This window comes from Taudactylus pleione, unplaced genomic scaffold, assembly GCF_031769625.1.
Source record: "Taudactylus pleione unplaced genomic scaffold, aTauple2 ptg000674l, whole genome shotgun sequence".
NCBI lineage: Eukaryota > Metazoa > Chordata > Amphibia > Anura > Myobatrachidae > Taudactylus > Taudactylus pleione.
The window spans coordinates 261003-279049 of record NW_028285076.1 but is presented as its reverse complement, the minus strand read 5'-3'; the positions used below and the strand labels follow the sequence as shown (position 1 = coordinate 279049).

The 18047-nt window shown below is 44.7% G+C and overlaps 1 protein-coding gene across 1 annotated transcript in view; it reads left to right on the top strand.

Annotated features, from left to right (window-relative positions):
- Nucleotides 1-778: 778 nt before the first annotated feature.
- The window catches only part of LOC148478153 (protein dispatched homolog 2-like), a 108509-nt gene continuing 91240 nt past the window's right edge, over nt 779-18047 (top strand). Inside the window, exon 1 of the mRNA XM_088455858.1 lies at nt 779-860. Within this exon, the coding sequence (XP_088311984.1) occupies nt 787-860 (74 nt within the window). The 5' untranslated portion in view covers nt 779-786. The remainder of the gene's footprint in view (nt 861-18047) is intronic.

Genomic DNA, 18047 nt, shown 5'->3' with positions numbered 1-18047 from the left:
ATTGTCACAATTGTCTACCACAGACCAAGGATCCTACTAAGTACATGCACAAACACATAGATAGATAGATAGATAGATAGATAGATAGATAGATAGATAGATAGATAGATAGATAGATAGATATGCATATGTGCAATTCATATATTTATATAGATGTACAATACTGAACTCAATTTACCATTTTATAAGCATGCAGAAAATAAAATAACAGGTTGCCCTAATCAAAGAAGAGTTAGCATTAGGAAAGGTGCATCAATGTGTAGTAGCCTTACCTCCTCTGAATCCTAGCTTTCTCTATTCATTGTGATGGCTGTAACTCCACCTTGCTGCAATGGACTGTATCTCTGCTATTGGTGGAGTGACCTTTCACAGCCTCTGTCTGATAGGCTCCAGCTCTATCTCTGTGTTAGCATGGTGACTGCTATCTTCGAGCCGAATTCTCCTCCCTTTGTGTGCAAGCATTAGTTTAGTGACAGGGTGGCTAAACAGCTTGTAGTACGCATGCACACAGAGTGGATGTAAGGAATCAACTGCACAGAAGTCAGCAGCACTCCATCCTAGGCTGACCTCAGCCCCACTGGAAGCTGAATAGCACTTCAGCACCACTGAAGCTGGACAGCATCCATCTCCATTATCCACTGGAAAGCAATCAGGATTACTAATGGATATAGGGCAGACAACTCAGGATACTGGTTAGCTGCTGCTCTTGGTCTTTGCTCTCTGAAGACTGAAATCTGCCACATGCCAAATCAATTCTGAGGTGACACAATCTTTATTTTTTGCCTTATGGACAGACGCCATTGCCTGGGAGGACATGCTGGATGCAGCTGTGTGGTGGACAGCCAAAAGCAGGAATCCAGGTATCAAGAACATTGTACTCCAAATTCTGCATGCTTCGCCATCTGCAAGCTCTGATCCTTGTCATACATTATCATGCCTGTTCTCCTACCATATTTCCTCCATTTACTAGACTGTCACTCACCCATGCCCTCTGCTCCTCCAAGTGTGTTTATCAATAAAACTCTCTTTCCATCAATACCTTTTTCTATTACCCTTATTATCTGTCAAATGTAATCATTTTATTCATTTTTCAAACTCTTATGTAGTTTATTTGTGTAATCTACAATACAGTCACTGTTTCTGCTTCCATCAGTATATCAAACAGATAATACATTATTATTGCTTCCAGTGCTACATTTCAGAGCATCTTACAATAACAGATTTATGTTCATATGTGATCTTATAGTATTTTTAAACCATATAAATGTTACAAATCAGCTGTAAAATAAATAAACATGTTTTAAACCATATAAGTGTTACATGTTTATTTATTTTACAGCTGATTTGTAACATTTATATGGTTTAAAACATGTTTATTTATTTTACAGCTGATTTGTAACAACATTTCTCATTATAATAATTTAGTCAATGTCTCCCAATACCGTATAACTGTCTAAGCAGTAAATAATTCCTTATTTCAGCTTGATGCAGTCATGTAACAATCTGTAAACCAATATTTACTTAGCTACGGCCTCATACACACAGGCGCTCATTTTAAGCATTTAAAGCTCATTCTGAAAGACAGTTAAATGTGCTGTAATGCTGATGGTCACAAAATAATGTACATAAATGGACCTGTATGCACACACACTATCTGACAAGTTTTTGTTTTACTGTAGGTAAAGTTCATATTGCCTGTAAAATGCAATAGAGCTACTGTAGATGGAAACCCTTATTGCAAATACAATACGCTATGCTACAGTAGAGCATTGATACATGTTAGTCCATGTTTTGTTAAAATGAGGACAAAGTAGAAGTTTTTTTTCTAGCATAGCTTTTCAACACCACTGTACAATTATGCAAATTCTAACTTCAAATAGATATATGTGATATTTCAAATCAATACCAAGCCCTGCAATAACATTGTAAATTATTATTGCTTAAAAAGCATACATTCACAAATATAAATGACCTAATAAAAATATTCAGTTCCACGTTTTATATTTCATTGAAGCTGCATAATGCTCCATGCACTGGTTCTGGCAAATGCTATTGCAAAAGCACACTGCTAATCAACACTATGTCCTAAAAACATAACTTTTGCATTTATAAAAATAATAATCTAACAATCAATAAAATGTGTACATGTGTAAACAGTATATGAATGCTTTAAATGCTACAAGACATCAATGTTTTTAAGTTCATATAATTATTGATGGTGGTGCTAGACTGTTAGATTTTTTTATTTTCTTTTTTAAGCATGTCACTATTCCTCCTGTTGTGACCAGTTTGGTGCTTAAGCCTGTATTATGGCCTAAACTGGTAAAAATACTGTTCTGCACTTTAAAAGGGCTCCAGGATAGGGGGTGTGAGTGCTTGGACCAATGAGAAGCTGTGGTGTCCATGACTGTGGCTTTTTATTGATCCTCTTATTCATATTCCCCTTCCACATCCTGTTTTTATTTCAGTTAGTGCTTTGAGGCTATCCATTGAGCCTAAGGAAAAACAGCAACTCCTTGCAGGAGATGGAGCTATAAGGCACCGCTCAATGCCTAGATGGTAGTACAACTTTTTTATGTAAAAAGTATAATTTGTCATCAGGAATTTTGTTGGTCACTTCATTACCTTTGATATATGAAAAGGAGTTTCATGGGGCCCGTGAAACCTGTGTGTTATCGCGATCACTTCAACGGAAACGGGGCTGATTCTGAGGATTGTGTTTCGCCTGCCTAAGGCAGGTGAAACACAATCCCAAACAATCCCCAATAAGTGCTAGCTTTCGGGGCTTTGGATAGCCCCCACAGGATTAAATAGCCGTGGCAAATTACCACGGCCAATAGGATACCAGCCCAAACGAGAACCAGGAAGCTTTATTCTTTCACCACTGCAGACCTGGTGTAGGTGGCGCACAGTGTCCTCAGTGAAGGGTACCGGTGATGTCGGCAGTGCGGGGTGCCAGCGGTGTCTTTAGTGCAGGTTTGCTGGCTGTGTCGACAGTGCAGGGGTGCCAGCGGTGTCTTTATTGCAGGTTTGCTGGCTGTGTCGGCAGTGCAGGGGTTCCTGGTGGTGTCCTTAGTACATGGAATGGCAGTGCTACGGTGCCGGCAGTGTTCTCAATACAGGGTACCGGCGGTGTTGGCAGAGTGGGGGTGCCAGCGGTGTCCTCAGTGCAGGTTTGTTGACTGTGTCAACGGTGCAAGGGTGTTCTCAATGCAGGGTGTCAGCAGAGCTGGGTTGCCAGCGGTGTCCTCAGTGCAGGTTTGCTGACTGTGTTGACAGTGCAGGGGTGTTCTCAATGCAGGGTGTCAGCAGAGCTGGGTTGCCAGCGGTGTCCTCAGTGCAGGTTTGCTGACTGTGTCGACAGTGCAGGGGTGTTCTCAATGCAGGGTGCCAGCAGTGTCGGCAGAGTGGGGGTGCCAGCGGTGTCCTCAGTGCATGTGTGCTGACAGTGTCGGCAGTGCAGGGGTGCTGGTGGTGTCCTCAGTGTGGGAGTGTCGGCAGTGTGGGGGTCGCTGATGGTGTCCTCAGTACATGGGGCAGCAGTGCAGGGGGTGTCGGCAGAGGTGGTGTCGGCAGCAGGGGATGCTGCCAGTGGGGGTGCCGGCAGTGTCGGCAGCGGGGAGTGCCGGCAGTGTCAGGCAGCAGGGGATGGCAGGCGCCATCTTCTTCTTCTTTAGTGTTAATTTTCAATGGGCTTAACGCTGATTGGCTGAGAACCATGACAGACGGCTCTCTCAGCCAATCAGCAGTAAGCCCGCTCAATACAAGTTGCGAGGTTTTGCAGCGGGTGAGGGATCTGGGGCAGGCAGGGAGATCCGAGCGTCGCTCGGATCCCCGAAATTCAGGTGGGTTAGGATCTCTGATATATATATATATACACATGATGGTGAATGAAAATTATCCGCACTCTGGCTGTAGAATTTATTTTAATCAAATTACAGAAAAGACAAATACGTTATTTTTCGACATAATCTCCCTGCTTTTCAATACACTTTGTCCATCTGTCAACAAGCTTTCGTATTCCCTTATTAAAAAAATGTTTTAGGCTGAGCTGTGAGCCACGAATGTACGACTGCAATGTCTTCAAACCCAAGCCTGTTGTGAATTATTGCATAGGCAGAGCCATGGCTGATTTGCAACATAGGGCCTGAGTCAGACCCGCTCGCTATGATGCATACTCTCGCTGCTGCCGATGGTACGCAGTGTGTATGCATCGCAGTGCGCATGCGCATACTTTAGTGAAAGTTCACAATACATTCACTCGCTGTGCATAGACAGCCCATCAGAGTTAGTGACGGGGAAGCCGTTTGTAGGTGGTAACAGGGACTGGCCATTAAAAATGGTGGAGTGGAGGTGCAAACGCAGGCGTGCCTGAGCATCTCAACAGTGTTTTAGAGGTGTGCATAATTAAAAGACAGCATCATAGTACACGTCACCTGGATTGTTTTTACACTGAAGTGCTCGCAGTGCTTGCGGCAGGGTATGGTCAACCTCAAGCGCTGCGATAGCATCCGATGTACCGATGGTTGCATATACTTCCTGGACATGATGTGCACAAGTCGGCATCTTAAAACAGGCTGGTGGGTGTCTGCATACACTATGTGTTCGCTCTCTAAGAAATACTGGGCGTGCTAATGCATTGCTGTGTGGTAGTACTGCCTACGCAATTTGCATACACATCGTGCGAGCGTTCGAATCTAGCGAGTGGCTCTGAATCATGCTCATATTCCACTGTCACTCGTCTATCCAACAGAATAAGTTCTCTTGCACACTCAATGTTCTCCTCAGTTGTGGACGTGGACAGGCATCCGGCTACTTCATCATAGCTGACACTTGTGCGACCTTCCTTGAACGTCTCTATCCATTAATACACACTTCTTTGTGACAAAATGCTTTCTCCACATTGTGCACAAAGTCATCGATAAAATCAGCACCAGACACCAGACCCTCAGACCACAAAAAAACAAATTGCATGCTGCTCTTCTGTGAGGCAGCCATTTTTTCTTGCACTCCAGATACAAATGACCTGACGTAACACGCTCAAACCTGCACAGCAGTGACTAGGGAGACAGCGATCTAGGGCCTGACTCAGAGATATGTAAACATTGTTAAATCGAAGCACATCGGTGGCCATCTTACCCTTGAGGCAGGTCTTATTTGCCGCAGCCTTGGGTGCTCTTCTGTCATGCAGAGCTGCGTATGCTTTCACAGTGGCTAATTTATGCATGCCCATGTGACCACACCCAATTACCACCCCCCAAACCCTGGCAGTCTGTCACTCGCTTGGCAATGGATTCCTCTGTGTGTGCTTGATTGCTATGAGATTGCAGGGCACACACAGTGCAGTGCATACGCATGTGCAATGGCAAACAATCTCTCGATCTGCGTGAAAATTGCATTAGCGTCCATCTCTGAGTCAGGCCCATAGTACGGAAAGAGTTGATAAGACTGTGAGGCCAACAGAAGTTTTAATATAACTGTGCGGATAATTTTTTTCTCGTATATATCTACATATATATACAGTATGTTCCATAGATAAAAAAAAACTTACGGTTAATTTAATGCTAATAGGGGAAGAAAGTGTGCATGCATAGACAGAGTATGATAGTTTTAGCAATTAGGGAGCTGAATGTGTATAATGAATAAGATGGATGTATGGAGTGACAAGGATGTTTGAACCCAGTGAGATTGTTGTGATGATCCAATGGGAAGACTGTATCATGACCAGGGTTTCCCGGCATAGGGGACAACGGGTATTACTTGTGAGGGCGCTGTGGCGTGGTCCTTATGGTGGAGGAGCTGATGTCTTGGGGCAGTTATTGGCTGTGCGAGGTGTTCCGCAGCCACTGTGTCATTCTGGCTGGGGTAAGCCTGGTGGTGTTTCCATTTCGTTTTGGTATGGGTGCCGCCATCTTGCTTCTGGTCATGTGACTTAGTTGCTCCAATCCTGGCGTGTCACATACTCTCTCCGAACATTCACGATCCTGCACTGAGTACTTAAGGGAGTTCAGAGCTCCCCATAGTTGCCAGTGCAATGTGTTTCACAGCGTATGCTGTGAGAGAGTTCCTGTGCTCCTGAGACCTGTCTGTTCCATGCTCACCTGTGCTCTTGCTGGATCCCAGCTTCCAAGCAGCCTGCATTGCTCTGCCTGCTCCCAGTCTCCTGCTGGAACCACCCTGCACCTTCCATTAACCCTCTCCCTGCCTAAAGACCTGAGTGTGCAGTTAACCCTGTACTTACACAGCCTCCAGTTACCTAGCTCTCTGCAGCTATCCTGTTTCTATACTGAGCCATCTCAGTGCTACTCATCAGTTATTCAACTACTCCATAACCTCTCTGGATTTCATCATACCAGTATCAATTTGTAACCTGATATCCTGTCTGCAGCCTCGCAGTAACCATTTGGATTATAAATACTTTTTATTATTTCTGTCACTACCTGGACATTACCCACTCTTCCTTCTCTTCAGTTTCAAGTCATCACCTCCCCATCTATATGCTGGACTTTATATTATCAGTGTACATGTCTTCAAGTTCACCCATTAAAAAACCCACTTTTCAATGTAAGTCTGTTCAGGTGTCTGCTCCTGTTACTACCCCGGGTCCACAACAAACTCAGATCCTAACAGTTTGCACTGGCCCAATGGACTCGGTCACGGGACAGGAGTCCGGAATGAATTTAATTCGGTGCATAGCAGGCTGTTTTGGAAAACCTGGAACCTATGCAGCACCAAATGGCCCAGTTTTTACAAAAAATTACTAAACGTCAAGATATTCTGCAAACTTCTTTGACTACTTCAAATGTAACAGTGGTTACACCTGCTCCTCCGTCTGATAATACAGGTTACAGGACATCCCCCCAGCTGCACCTACCTATGCCAAGCAAATTTGACGGCAGTCCCAAGCTTTGCCGCAGATTTCTTAATCAGTGTGATGTGCCAGGAAGAACCATTTCAGCCTCATCCAGTATTATAAAACAGAAAAGAAGAATCAGTTCCCCAGTATCACTGGAAACTGATATCCTGGTGCAAATAGGGTGTGAACTATGTTGAAATTAATTGCTATTAGATTTTGACATTGCTGCTAGTTCATATAGCCAGTTACCCCTCTGGCATAAAAATGTGCATATAAAAAGACCCTCTAGTGAACTGTGCAAATGTCAAAGTACATATACACATATATACTGTTAATAATATGTTGGATTAATAAAGAAAGGCTTCCTTAATAAAAATTATATAAATGTATTAAAAATTTTCTGATAAATACATATAGCAGTTAAAGTGCTTATTCAAAATGCTAAATTAATACAATTCGTGATTAGCTTGGCATCTAATAGTTACAAGATTGATACTTGTTTGCTCACCAGCTGGTTGTAGCAATTTGATTAGTATACAATGTCTCGTTCCATGATAGTCTTTCAATACTACTTTGCTGGTTAGAATAGTATGCTCACCAGCTTGGGTTTTCCAAATATCACAGAGTTCCCAAAGGCAATCTGTTTTCTCGGAGTAACAGCAAGTGTGCTTGATTTCCTTGTATGCCGCTATGTGAGAGGCCTGCAGTATCTCTCACCTGTCTGTATATGTTTGGCAATGCGGGGGATGTAGCACACTGTATCAATTAAGTGTCCAGTACTTACAGTGCTCGTTTCCCTTCCATCTTGGCTCACCGCAAGCAGAGTGGTTGCACAGCGTATGTGTCAGCTTGGTGTCTCCGACCTTTGCTCAGGGTGCTGTGCGTCTGGCTTACCTCCTAACCAGATCATCTTTTAATCAATTAGAAAGTCCGTGCCAAAAAGCTGAGGTAAGGGCTTCCTCATTCCACTTGAGCTCTGATGGCAAAATCTGAAATTGTACAACATACTGACTGACGGGACAAGTTCCATGTTTTAGACTCATAATACTGGATGAAAAGACCCTCTAGTGAACTGCGCAAATGTCAAAGTACATATACAAATATATACTGTTAATAATATGTTGGATTGATAAAGAGCTTCCAACTAATCTTAATGATATGATTTCTCTCTGCAATAAAATAGACCTACGCTTTAGAGAACGTCAGGCTGAGAAGCATAGAACTGACCATTACAAGCCACTCCCACTGTCTTCTCCTACCTGCCTACCTCCTTCTCCTACTGATGAGCCCATGCAGGTGAATCATACCCATCTCTCCAAAGAGGAACAACAGAGAAGAATAGTAAAATACCTCTGCCTATATTGTGGAGATTTGGGTCACCTGGTGGCCTCCTGTTCCCATAAGTCAGGAAATAACCATTCCTAACTGGTCCCGGGGACATCAAGTTAGGAGTAATAAGTCCGTCCCCAAAATTTAAAGATTCAGTCTTAACCATAGTTTTAGACTTTACGCCTAAACCTGTTTTCGTCACTGCTCTGTTAGTGTCACAGTGCCACGGTATCCAGGTCCCTCTTACCTGGTTCGGTGGTGCTGGGGTCTGGGACAGCGGGCGGGAGATCCCCGGCACCCGCTGTCAGTAGTTCTCCCCATCCGGCGGCTGTGTGCAGGTGGCCGCGGCTTCAATAGGAGCGCGCGCGCTGCTCTGCTTAAAGATTTAAAGGGACAGACGCAAATTAGGGAAGTGCTGATTGGGGGCCAAATTGAACTCTGACCTATATAAGGAAGTTCCTGAGAGCACTCCAGTGCCAGAGTATAGGCTCCATTACCATACTCCAGCATTCCTGTGCATATCCCGATTATCGGTTCTGACCTTGGCTTTGTTCGTGACTCTGATTCTGCTCAACCCCTGGTTCCTTGTTGATATCTGGTTCTGACCTCTGCTTCTCCCTGTGACCTGTTTATGCCTGCTCCCTGGTACTGTCTTGTCCATTTGGTTCTGACCCAGCTCGTCGACTACGCTAAAAGTCTTCTGCATTAGAACCAAGTGCACCAGCACCTGTATAGGGAAACCTAACCTGAGGGCCACGACCTGTGTGTCGGACGCAGCCAAGTCCAAACCTTCTTGCAAGGGTCCCTGGTGAAAACCGCCGGCACATTAGACTCCGCGCCTCAGGAATAGGTCTAGCCAATTCCCTGAATACAGGTAGCATCCACAATCTGTCCAAGAGTTTATGACAGTTAGATTCTGGAGCAGCAGGAAACTTCAGGACCTCTAGTTTTGTGGACAAGTTACAAATTCCTTGTACATCACTTCAACACTCTAACTCCCTGACCTCTGTAGATGGGCAAACTCTCTTAAATGGAACCATCTCTAAAGAAACCCAGCCAGTCTTGGTTCATATTGGAGCACTCCATTCTGAGCATATTAGGTTCCTAGTTATACCCAATGCTTCCCTTAAGTTATTATAGGATTTCCATGGTTACGACAGCACAACTCCAGGATTGACTGGTACACAATGCAGGTCCTCTCATGGAGTACATGAGAGGACCTGTCACGAATCTTGTGTTCTGAAAGTATGACCTGTGAGGAAAATAGCATTGTTAGTATCTCCAGCAATACCTAAAGAATATCTATCCTTTGCTGATGTATTTTCTGAAAAACAAGCTAATGTCTTACCGCCTCACAGAAAATGGGATTGTCCAGTCGATCTACTACCTGACAAGATGCCTCCTCGTAGCCATACTTATCCTTTGTCCCTTCCAGAGACCAAAGCCATGTCGGAGTATATCCGGGAGAATCTGGAAAAAGGTTTAATTCGACCTTCCACTTCTCCTGCTGGAGCAGGTTTCTTTTTTTGTTGCTAAGAAGGATGGTGGGCTAAGACCGTGTATAGACCACAGAGGACTTAATGATATTACGGTTAAGAACAGATATCCACTCCCATTGATTACAGAATTATTTGATAGAGTCAAGGGATCTGTCATATTCTCCAAGTTAGACCTACGCAGGGCTTATAGTCATATTCGTATCCGCACTGGAGATGAGTGGAAGACCGCATTCAATACAAAGGATGGACATTTCGAATATCTTGTCATGCCCTTTGGGTTGTGCAACGCACCTGCGGTTTTTCAAGGTTTTGTCAATGAGATCTTCAGAAATCTGTTATACGTCTCCATTGTTGTCTATCTAAATGGCATTCTGAGGTCCTGGAGGACCCCACAAGCATGTAAAAGAAGTCCTGTCTCATCTGAGGGAGAACCATCTCTGTTGTAATTTGGATAAATGTGTCTTCAGCATTTCAAGTGTACCATTCCTTGGATATATCATCTCTGGCTCCAGCCTGGAAATGGATCCTAAAAAAGTTCAAGCGATTCTGGACTGGTCTTGTCCTCAGACATTGAAGGCTGTTCAGAGACTGCTCGGATTCGCCAATTATTATAGACGATTCATCAAGAAATTTTCATCTTTAATGGTTCCCATTACAGCATTAACTCACAAAAATGCCAACCCAGCTCTGTGGCCTCCTGAGGCAGAAACAGTCTTCCAACATCTGAAACAGGCATTCATAACAGCTCCAGTCTTAAAACAACCTGACTTGGATAGACCCTTCCTATTAGAAGTAGACGGATCTTCAGAGGCAGTGGGAGCTGTCCTCTCTCAATGATTTGAGGATAATCAAATCCATCCATGTGGTTTCTTTTCAAAGAAGTTCTCTCCAGCCGAGAGGAACTACGCCATAGGTGAACAAGAACTGTTAGCCATTAAGTTGGCATTAAAAGAATGGCGATACCTTTTGGAAGGGGCTAAATTCCCCTTTACCATCTTCACTGATCATAGGAATCTTCTTTTCTTAAAAAATATCCAGTGCGTGAGTCCTCGTCTGGCCCACTGGGCAATATTCTTTGCTAATTTTCAATTTACTTTGTCTTTCCGCTCAGGAGTTCTCAACCAAAAGGCTGATGCCTTGTCAAGGTCCCTATCCTGTGTTAACAATTCTGAGATTTTACGTAGTACCCCGATGCTAGAGTCAAAAGTATTTGCAACAATTCAACTACAACCTCCTGTCGGGAAAACCTTTGTGACCCCGGAGTTAAGGAAGCAGCTACTTAAATGGGCTCATTCTTCACGGTTTGCAGGACACTCTGGCATTCAGAAAACTCTGGAGTTCCTAAAAGGTCTTACTGGTGGCCATCAATGAAAAGTGACATAATGGAGTTAAGTTCCTCTTGTACTTCATGCTCAGCACAAGTCTCCTCGTCAATCTCCAGCTGGTGAACTATTACCTCTACCTATACCATCCCACCCGTGGACACATCTCTCCATGGATTTTGTGACAGATTTGCCAAATTCAAATGGCTATACCACTATCTGAGTTGTGATAGACCGGTTTTCAAAAATGGTTCACTATGTTCCTCTGAAGAAATTACCTTCTGCATCAGATCTGGCTCATCTTTTTGTTCATCACATATTTCGTCTCCATGGACTTCCTGCCGAGATTGTCTCGGATCGTGGTCTTCAGTTTGTAGCAAAGTTTTGGAGAGCTCACTGTTCTGTTTTACAAGGGAAGTTGAATTTCTCTACGGCCTATTATCTGCAAAGTAATAGATCTACTGGAGAGTAAATCAGGATCTCGAGACCTTTTTAAGAATGTTCATGTACTCCTCTCAAGATAATTGGTCTGAAATTCTTCCCTGGGCTGAGTTTGCGCACAACGCTTCTTATCATTCCTCCATGAATCAAACTAAATTTTTTATTGTGTACGGCCTTCACCCTCGAATCCCTGAATTTCAGAGTCTGCCTGTCTTTGATGTACCGGCTGTGGATAACACTGTACGGAAGTTCGCCTCAATGTGGGCTCAAGTACGCACAGATTTGGAGAAGACCTCCCTATGTTACAAAATTCAGGAGGAGAGGAAGCAAAGGAAAGTGCCTCAAATGCAAGTCGGCAGTCAAGTTTGACTTTCCACCCATAATTTGCGTCTCAGAGTTCAATCAATGAAATTTTCCCCACGATTCATTGGATCCTTTCCCATTACTGAAATAATTAATCCAGTTTCTCACCGTCTCCAACTTCCCTCCTACCTAAGAATCCCTAATTCTTTCCACATATCCCTGCTCAAGCCGTTGATTCTCAGCAAGTTCCTCAAAGTCCGGCCAGTTCCTCCCCATGTCCATACTGAGAGAGGTGTGGAATTTGAAGTAACCCAAGTATCCCAAGTCTTGGATTCCCATGTTCGACGAGGCCATCTTCTGGATTGGAGAGGTTATGGCCCGGAAGAACTTTGCTGGACTAATGCCCTAGACGTCCACGCTCCTACGCTCATCAGGAAGTTTCACTCTGCCCATCCGGAGAAGCCTGGCAAGTGTTCTGAGGCCACTAGTAAGGAGGGGGTTCTGTCACGACCAGGGTTTCCCGGCATAGGGGATGATGGGTATTACCTGTGAGGGCACTGTGGCGTGGTCCTTCCGGGGGAGGAGCTGGTGTCTGGCAGCAGGCATTGGCTGTGCAAGGTGTTCCACAGGCACTATGTCATTCTGGCTGGGGTAAGCATGGTGGTGTTTCCATTCCGTTCTGGTATGGGTGCCGCCATCTTGCTTCTGGTCATGTGACTTAGTTGCTCCAATCCTGGTGTGTCACATGCTCTCTCTGAACATTCATGATCCTGCACTGAGTACTTAAGGGAGTTCAGAGCTCCCCATAGTTGCCAGTGCAATGTGTTTCACAGCGTATGCTGTGAGAGAGTTCCTGTGCTCCTGAGACCTGTCTGTTCCATGCTCACCTGTGCTCTTGCTGGATCCCAGCTTCCAAGCAGCCTGCATTGCTCTGCCTGCTCCTAGTCTCCTGCTGGAACCACCCTGCACCTTCCATTAACCCTCTCCCTGCCTAAAGACCTGAGTGTGCAGTTAACCCTGCCCCTACACTGCCTCCAGTTACCTAGCTCTCTGCAGCTATCCTGTTTCTATACTGAGCCATCTCAGTGCTACTCATCAGTTATTCAACTACTCCATAACCTCTAGGACTTCGGTGGTCTTCTTTCTTCAAGAGCTCTTCCACTTTCCCTCCCCGCTGACGGACTGCTATGCCGCTGCCTCGCGCTGGCTTATATAAGCCAGCCGAAGGGGCGGGGTGATGACGTTGAATTTCAAATATGTTGCTGAGGTGCCATTTTTTCAATTGGCACTGCTGCCAAACTCTGCAGAATGGCTGGCAGTGACTGCCATCATGGCAGCTGCCACCGCTGGGTCCCGCCGCTAGCACCTGCACAGTTGCTGGGTACCATCGCTCCCATCGCCACTAGCGCCCGCACCGCCGCTGTGTCCCTGCCGCTTCTAAAACCTGCTACCTCCACCAGGTCCTGCCGCCGCTAACGTCCACTACCTCCACCGGGTCCCATCACTAACACCAATACCGCCAGTGATGTTTGTGCACCCAGGTGAAGCCACTGCACACTCCCTGCAGGAGGCCACCTACTGAGCATAGGCAGCAAGTTTACATTACCCATCTCTATAATGGGGCATTTGTGGACTAATAGTTTAAAAACTGTAACTTTCTCAATTACCTGAACCCCAAAAGGCCCTACACTGAAACAAGAGCTATCTAACAAAACAAACCCCAAGTCTTAATTTTTACTCTACCCTGACTTAGGCCTTCCCAAAAATCCCTCAGACTAAAGCAGAAGAGTGGCAGTTTTGACCAGTCAGGGAGTGGACTTATAAAACTGACAGTTTAAACTTTAGATTGTTCCCAATTACTGATTTTTTGTTTAGTTTTTTTTGCCATTAAATTTGTCATGCAGAACCGAGCGGCAGTTCTACCAGTCCATGCCAAATTTTAGTACGCCCAATAGCTTTTGAGATGTAGCCCCTCAAACACCATGCCCCCATCTCAGGCATTCTCTATGGGAGAATTCCGTTTATTTGAGTCAGCTTTATAATAGCTATCTATAATTTTGGACCGGCACTCCATTTAAAAGATTCAAGTACCCGGGTGCACTTTCGAAGACCCCCAACGGTTACTCACAAACAGACAAGGTATACGCAACACAGCACAAAGTTTCCTCTGGGAAACATAATCATTGGATTCCCTCCGTTGTATGTGAACAAGGAAGCGATTGCAGTGGCACTCCAAAAAAGATAACTAGATGAATAAGGGTCCAAAGACTTTACTTTACTTCAAAGTTTCAGTCATAATATACTTATTCATCTAGTTATCTTTTGTGGAGTGCCATGTTATTTATATTACTGTATGTATGAATATATATATATATACACACATGTATGTATGTATATATATAAATATATATATATATATATAAATATATATATATATATATATATATTATATATATATACTAGCTGAAGTACCAGGTAGTGCCTGAGTGTAAATCTTCACGTAATTAAATTAGGCATCCCAGACCAATTGCCACCCTTCTGTGAAGTTTTCATCGAAATCCATTCAGTGGAAGGCCCAGAACAGGATTCCCGGGTCAAAGTTCTGCCCAGCATACACCAACGGGAAGTCCAACTGGGATCTAATCTTCAAGTTATTAATGTAGGCATTCCAGACCAATTGCCACCCCTTTGTGAAGTTTTCATCCAAATCTATCCAGTGGAAGGCCCAGTATAAGCTCCCTGGGTCAAACTTCTGCCCAGCATACACCAATGGGAGGTCCCCCTAGTATGTCTTTTGGGATCCAGTTTTACAACTCTGGGAAGTTTTTGTCCAAATCCATCCAGTGGAATGCTCTGAACAGGCTCCCTGGGTCAAAGTTCTGCCCAGCTTACATCAACAGGTGATGTTGGGCGTCCCCCGGAGTGATGTTATCGGGATCCCCCACGAGGGTACACTCCTATATTTAGGACACGCCCACCTTTTCCACCTGGTGACGCATCTGCCCGTGTGTGCAGGCTTTCAAATGATTCCCTTTGGCAGGAAATGCTGGGTTAACTGGTACAGGGGAAGGGAATGTTTGAACAGTTTGTTCAACAAGCTAATTAATGGTGGGGAAAGTTGTAGCCTCACATATGCAAATAAGGTACATATTATTATTTATAAGTGCATCCAACACAGTGAATTCGTTTTGTTAGTCTCTTGTTGAAGTTTTTGCACATACTTATTTCATCTGTTACAGGTAAACTCACTGTTTTATTTGATTTAGCACCAGGAGGTTTAGTAGTTATTCCACTACCTGTAGTCGTTTGTGCCCCCATATCTCTAGCAATTATAGTGGGGAGAGATATAAGGACCTATGGTATACAATCGGGAAACCGGCTGCCTTAATACCGACAGCTGGCTTCCCGCCTGTCATATCCCGGCGAGGGTGAAATGCCGGGCATCTATATCTAGACACCTGTCATTTCCTCGACGCCGGGAGACAGGTGCCCGGCATCCCGATCGAAGACAGCTGCTGGCGGGGAGGGTTAGGTTTAGGGCACCCTGGGGGGGACTTAGGGTTAGGCACCCACTTGGGAGGGTTAGGGTTAGACTAGGGGGAGGGAGGGTTAGGGTTAGGCACCCCTGGGGGGAAGTTAGGGTTAGGCACCCCCCCGGGGGACTTAGGTTTAGGCAGCGGGGAAGGGGGGGGGTTAGGGTTAGGCACTTGGGGGGGAGGTTAGGATTAGGCACCCCTAAGGAGGGTTAGGGGGTTAGGTTAGGTTAGTTTATACTTACCTTAGCAACAATCAGGATTTCCAGCGCTGTCGGGCTTCCGCTGCCGGGAACTCTGCTTTTGTCGACCAGGCGCTGCCGAGAATCCAACCATGCAGCCGGCGGTATTTCATACCGATTCCGTACCTATAGACCCTTTCCCCACTCTTTAGCATACCGTACTTTTGTCTTATAAAACTGATGCCCGGGACCGCCTCTGCTGCTGCCCGTAACTCCCCACTGGTGTTCAATACTGGTGGTGGAGAAGGTTAGGTTTTTTTTTTTTTTAATGGAACCCTTCACTGTGGATGAAGACTGGGACTTGTCCGCAGTATTAAGGTATATGCAGAAGATAAGTCCCATTCATTGTCTGCAGCGAAGAGATTAACTCAATTTCCACAGCATAAGAGTTAATTCAATTTATACCTGCAATCAAAATTTGTTGACAATACTGAGGCAGAGTCCATAGATATAATACAGTATTTGTGTTAATAAAATAGGTTGTTGGTAAACATAAATATAACACATTAAAAAAATATGTACATTTCCAAGTTATACCCCTTTCACACTGCCATCAAATAACCCGAGTTACTGCATATGAACCTGTGAAAGGGGCCAGTTGAAATAACCCGGCATTTCAACTCGGGTAGCGAGTAGGGTTGAACACGAGTTCAACCCGGCTCGCGGTGCGTTGTGAAGGGGTAACCTGGGTCGAGGCGACCTGGGTCCCATTCACTTCACAGGAAGAGCCGGCGCTTGGAGATTAGATCATCTCCCAGTGTCGGCTCAGCAGCGATGGTGGTGACGTCATCGTCCCGGCATTATAGCCCGGTCGGGCCACCTGTCTGAAAGGGGACTCAGGCGGGTCGCACCTGCCATTAGTGATGTAAAAGGGGTATTATTTGGGGCAAATTTCTAAAAAAGTATGAAATAATTTTCTTATGTTGCAGTGCAGCTGTAAGACCTGTATTTGTCACCAGGAATTAGATAATGCCACATCCAGGAAAATGCGTCTTCTGCTTCAAGCATCTCTCATTTCCTCTCCTACATTGTTAAATGATAAAAATCTCCAAAACAGTTCTACAAATCAAAACAGTAATTAATAGTCTTCATCAGTACTAAAGATCATCCTTCTCATTAGAGCTATTTTTACCAGTGCAAGGAAAGATTCTAATTAAACTTTTCAAGCATATCTTAGTAAATGAGCCAAAAAAAATTAATTGTTGCCTGGCAGCTTTAAACACAGATTTAGGCTTCAATTTTCTATCCTTTAGTTTAAAAATAAATAAATAAACTTCTTCAGTAAAAAACACAATTTTCTCTGATATCACTTTTGTACAAGAGCATCTGGTATTATAGAGAGGCATGGAGTCACAGACAGAAATGATGGCGCGTCTTTGTGGATATGATTATTTAAATTATATAATAGGGTGGAGAATAGAGAGGGGCTAGCGCTGAATCGACATGCAAAGTCCAATGGGGATGGATCCCATGGATATCTGCAAACTGCGCCGCAGGACGTAATCGCAGGCCGTGCATGGGGATTAAAAGTGCAGACGGAGGCTCCCAAATTTCGGGTGGCAATTCTGGCCTGGAAAAGTATTCATGTCTCCCAGAGCTGCCTGCATCCGCCCAGCACCCCATACTTCCCCAAAGAAGTGGTCAGTTTGGGTGGCCGATGACAATGCTGAATCATGTCACCGTAGCCCCACCACCACCTACTGTGATGACCTGGCTGCCCTGTCTAGGCAGCAACTGGGTGGATAAATTGCACGGAACTGAGGGAACTGAATGTCATGGGAGCGTCTATGGCATGTATGCTAATTCCCATGGTCATTTGAAGCATGGGAGAGATGGGACCCATGTTTCAGATGAAACATTTGCACCCAGCATGGGGTGGGTTCAAGTTCCGATATAATTGATGACAACTGCGGATGAAAATACTGTGGGCGGGCCAGCCATCCATATAAAAATTATTATAGATGGGCAGATTAATATACGGTAGTAAGCAGGCTGCTGCTGCTGGAGGGAAAAGTGGCCATAGATACGTTCGCCCAGAGTTATAGTGGTATTCCTTTCATTGTGGATGGGCACAAAACCTTTTTTTCTCATATCCGTCCAACGACATACAAGAGCATAAACTTTGGTAACATTGACGCAGATCGGGCAGCCACACAGCTTGTAATTCAAGTCTGACCTGTCTCAAACACTGCGGCTTTTCTGACATGCAGAGAGCTCTTATGCTGCAAAGGAGTTCGTAAAAGTTAATGAAATGGGGTTAAACGGTCAGACACGCCTGCGTATTTGTAACCACCACCCCCAAATGCTGACTACCTGTCACTCAACTTGCAAGTGAATCCTCTAGGCAAGAGTAATTGCATTGCAATCCCTGCGTGTGCGTAGTGCGGCATTCGTGCATGCGCAATAGAAAACAATCGCTTGATCTGCATTGTCGAAGCTGAATAATTGAGTGAGACAAGTTCAGTTTAAAATTTAATCGCAGCGACACCATCTTGCGAATGGCCGCAAGACTCCATTTTGGA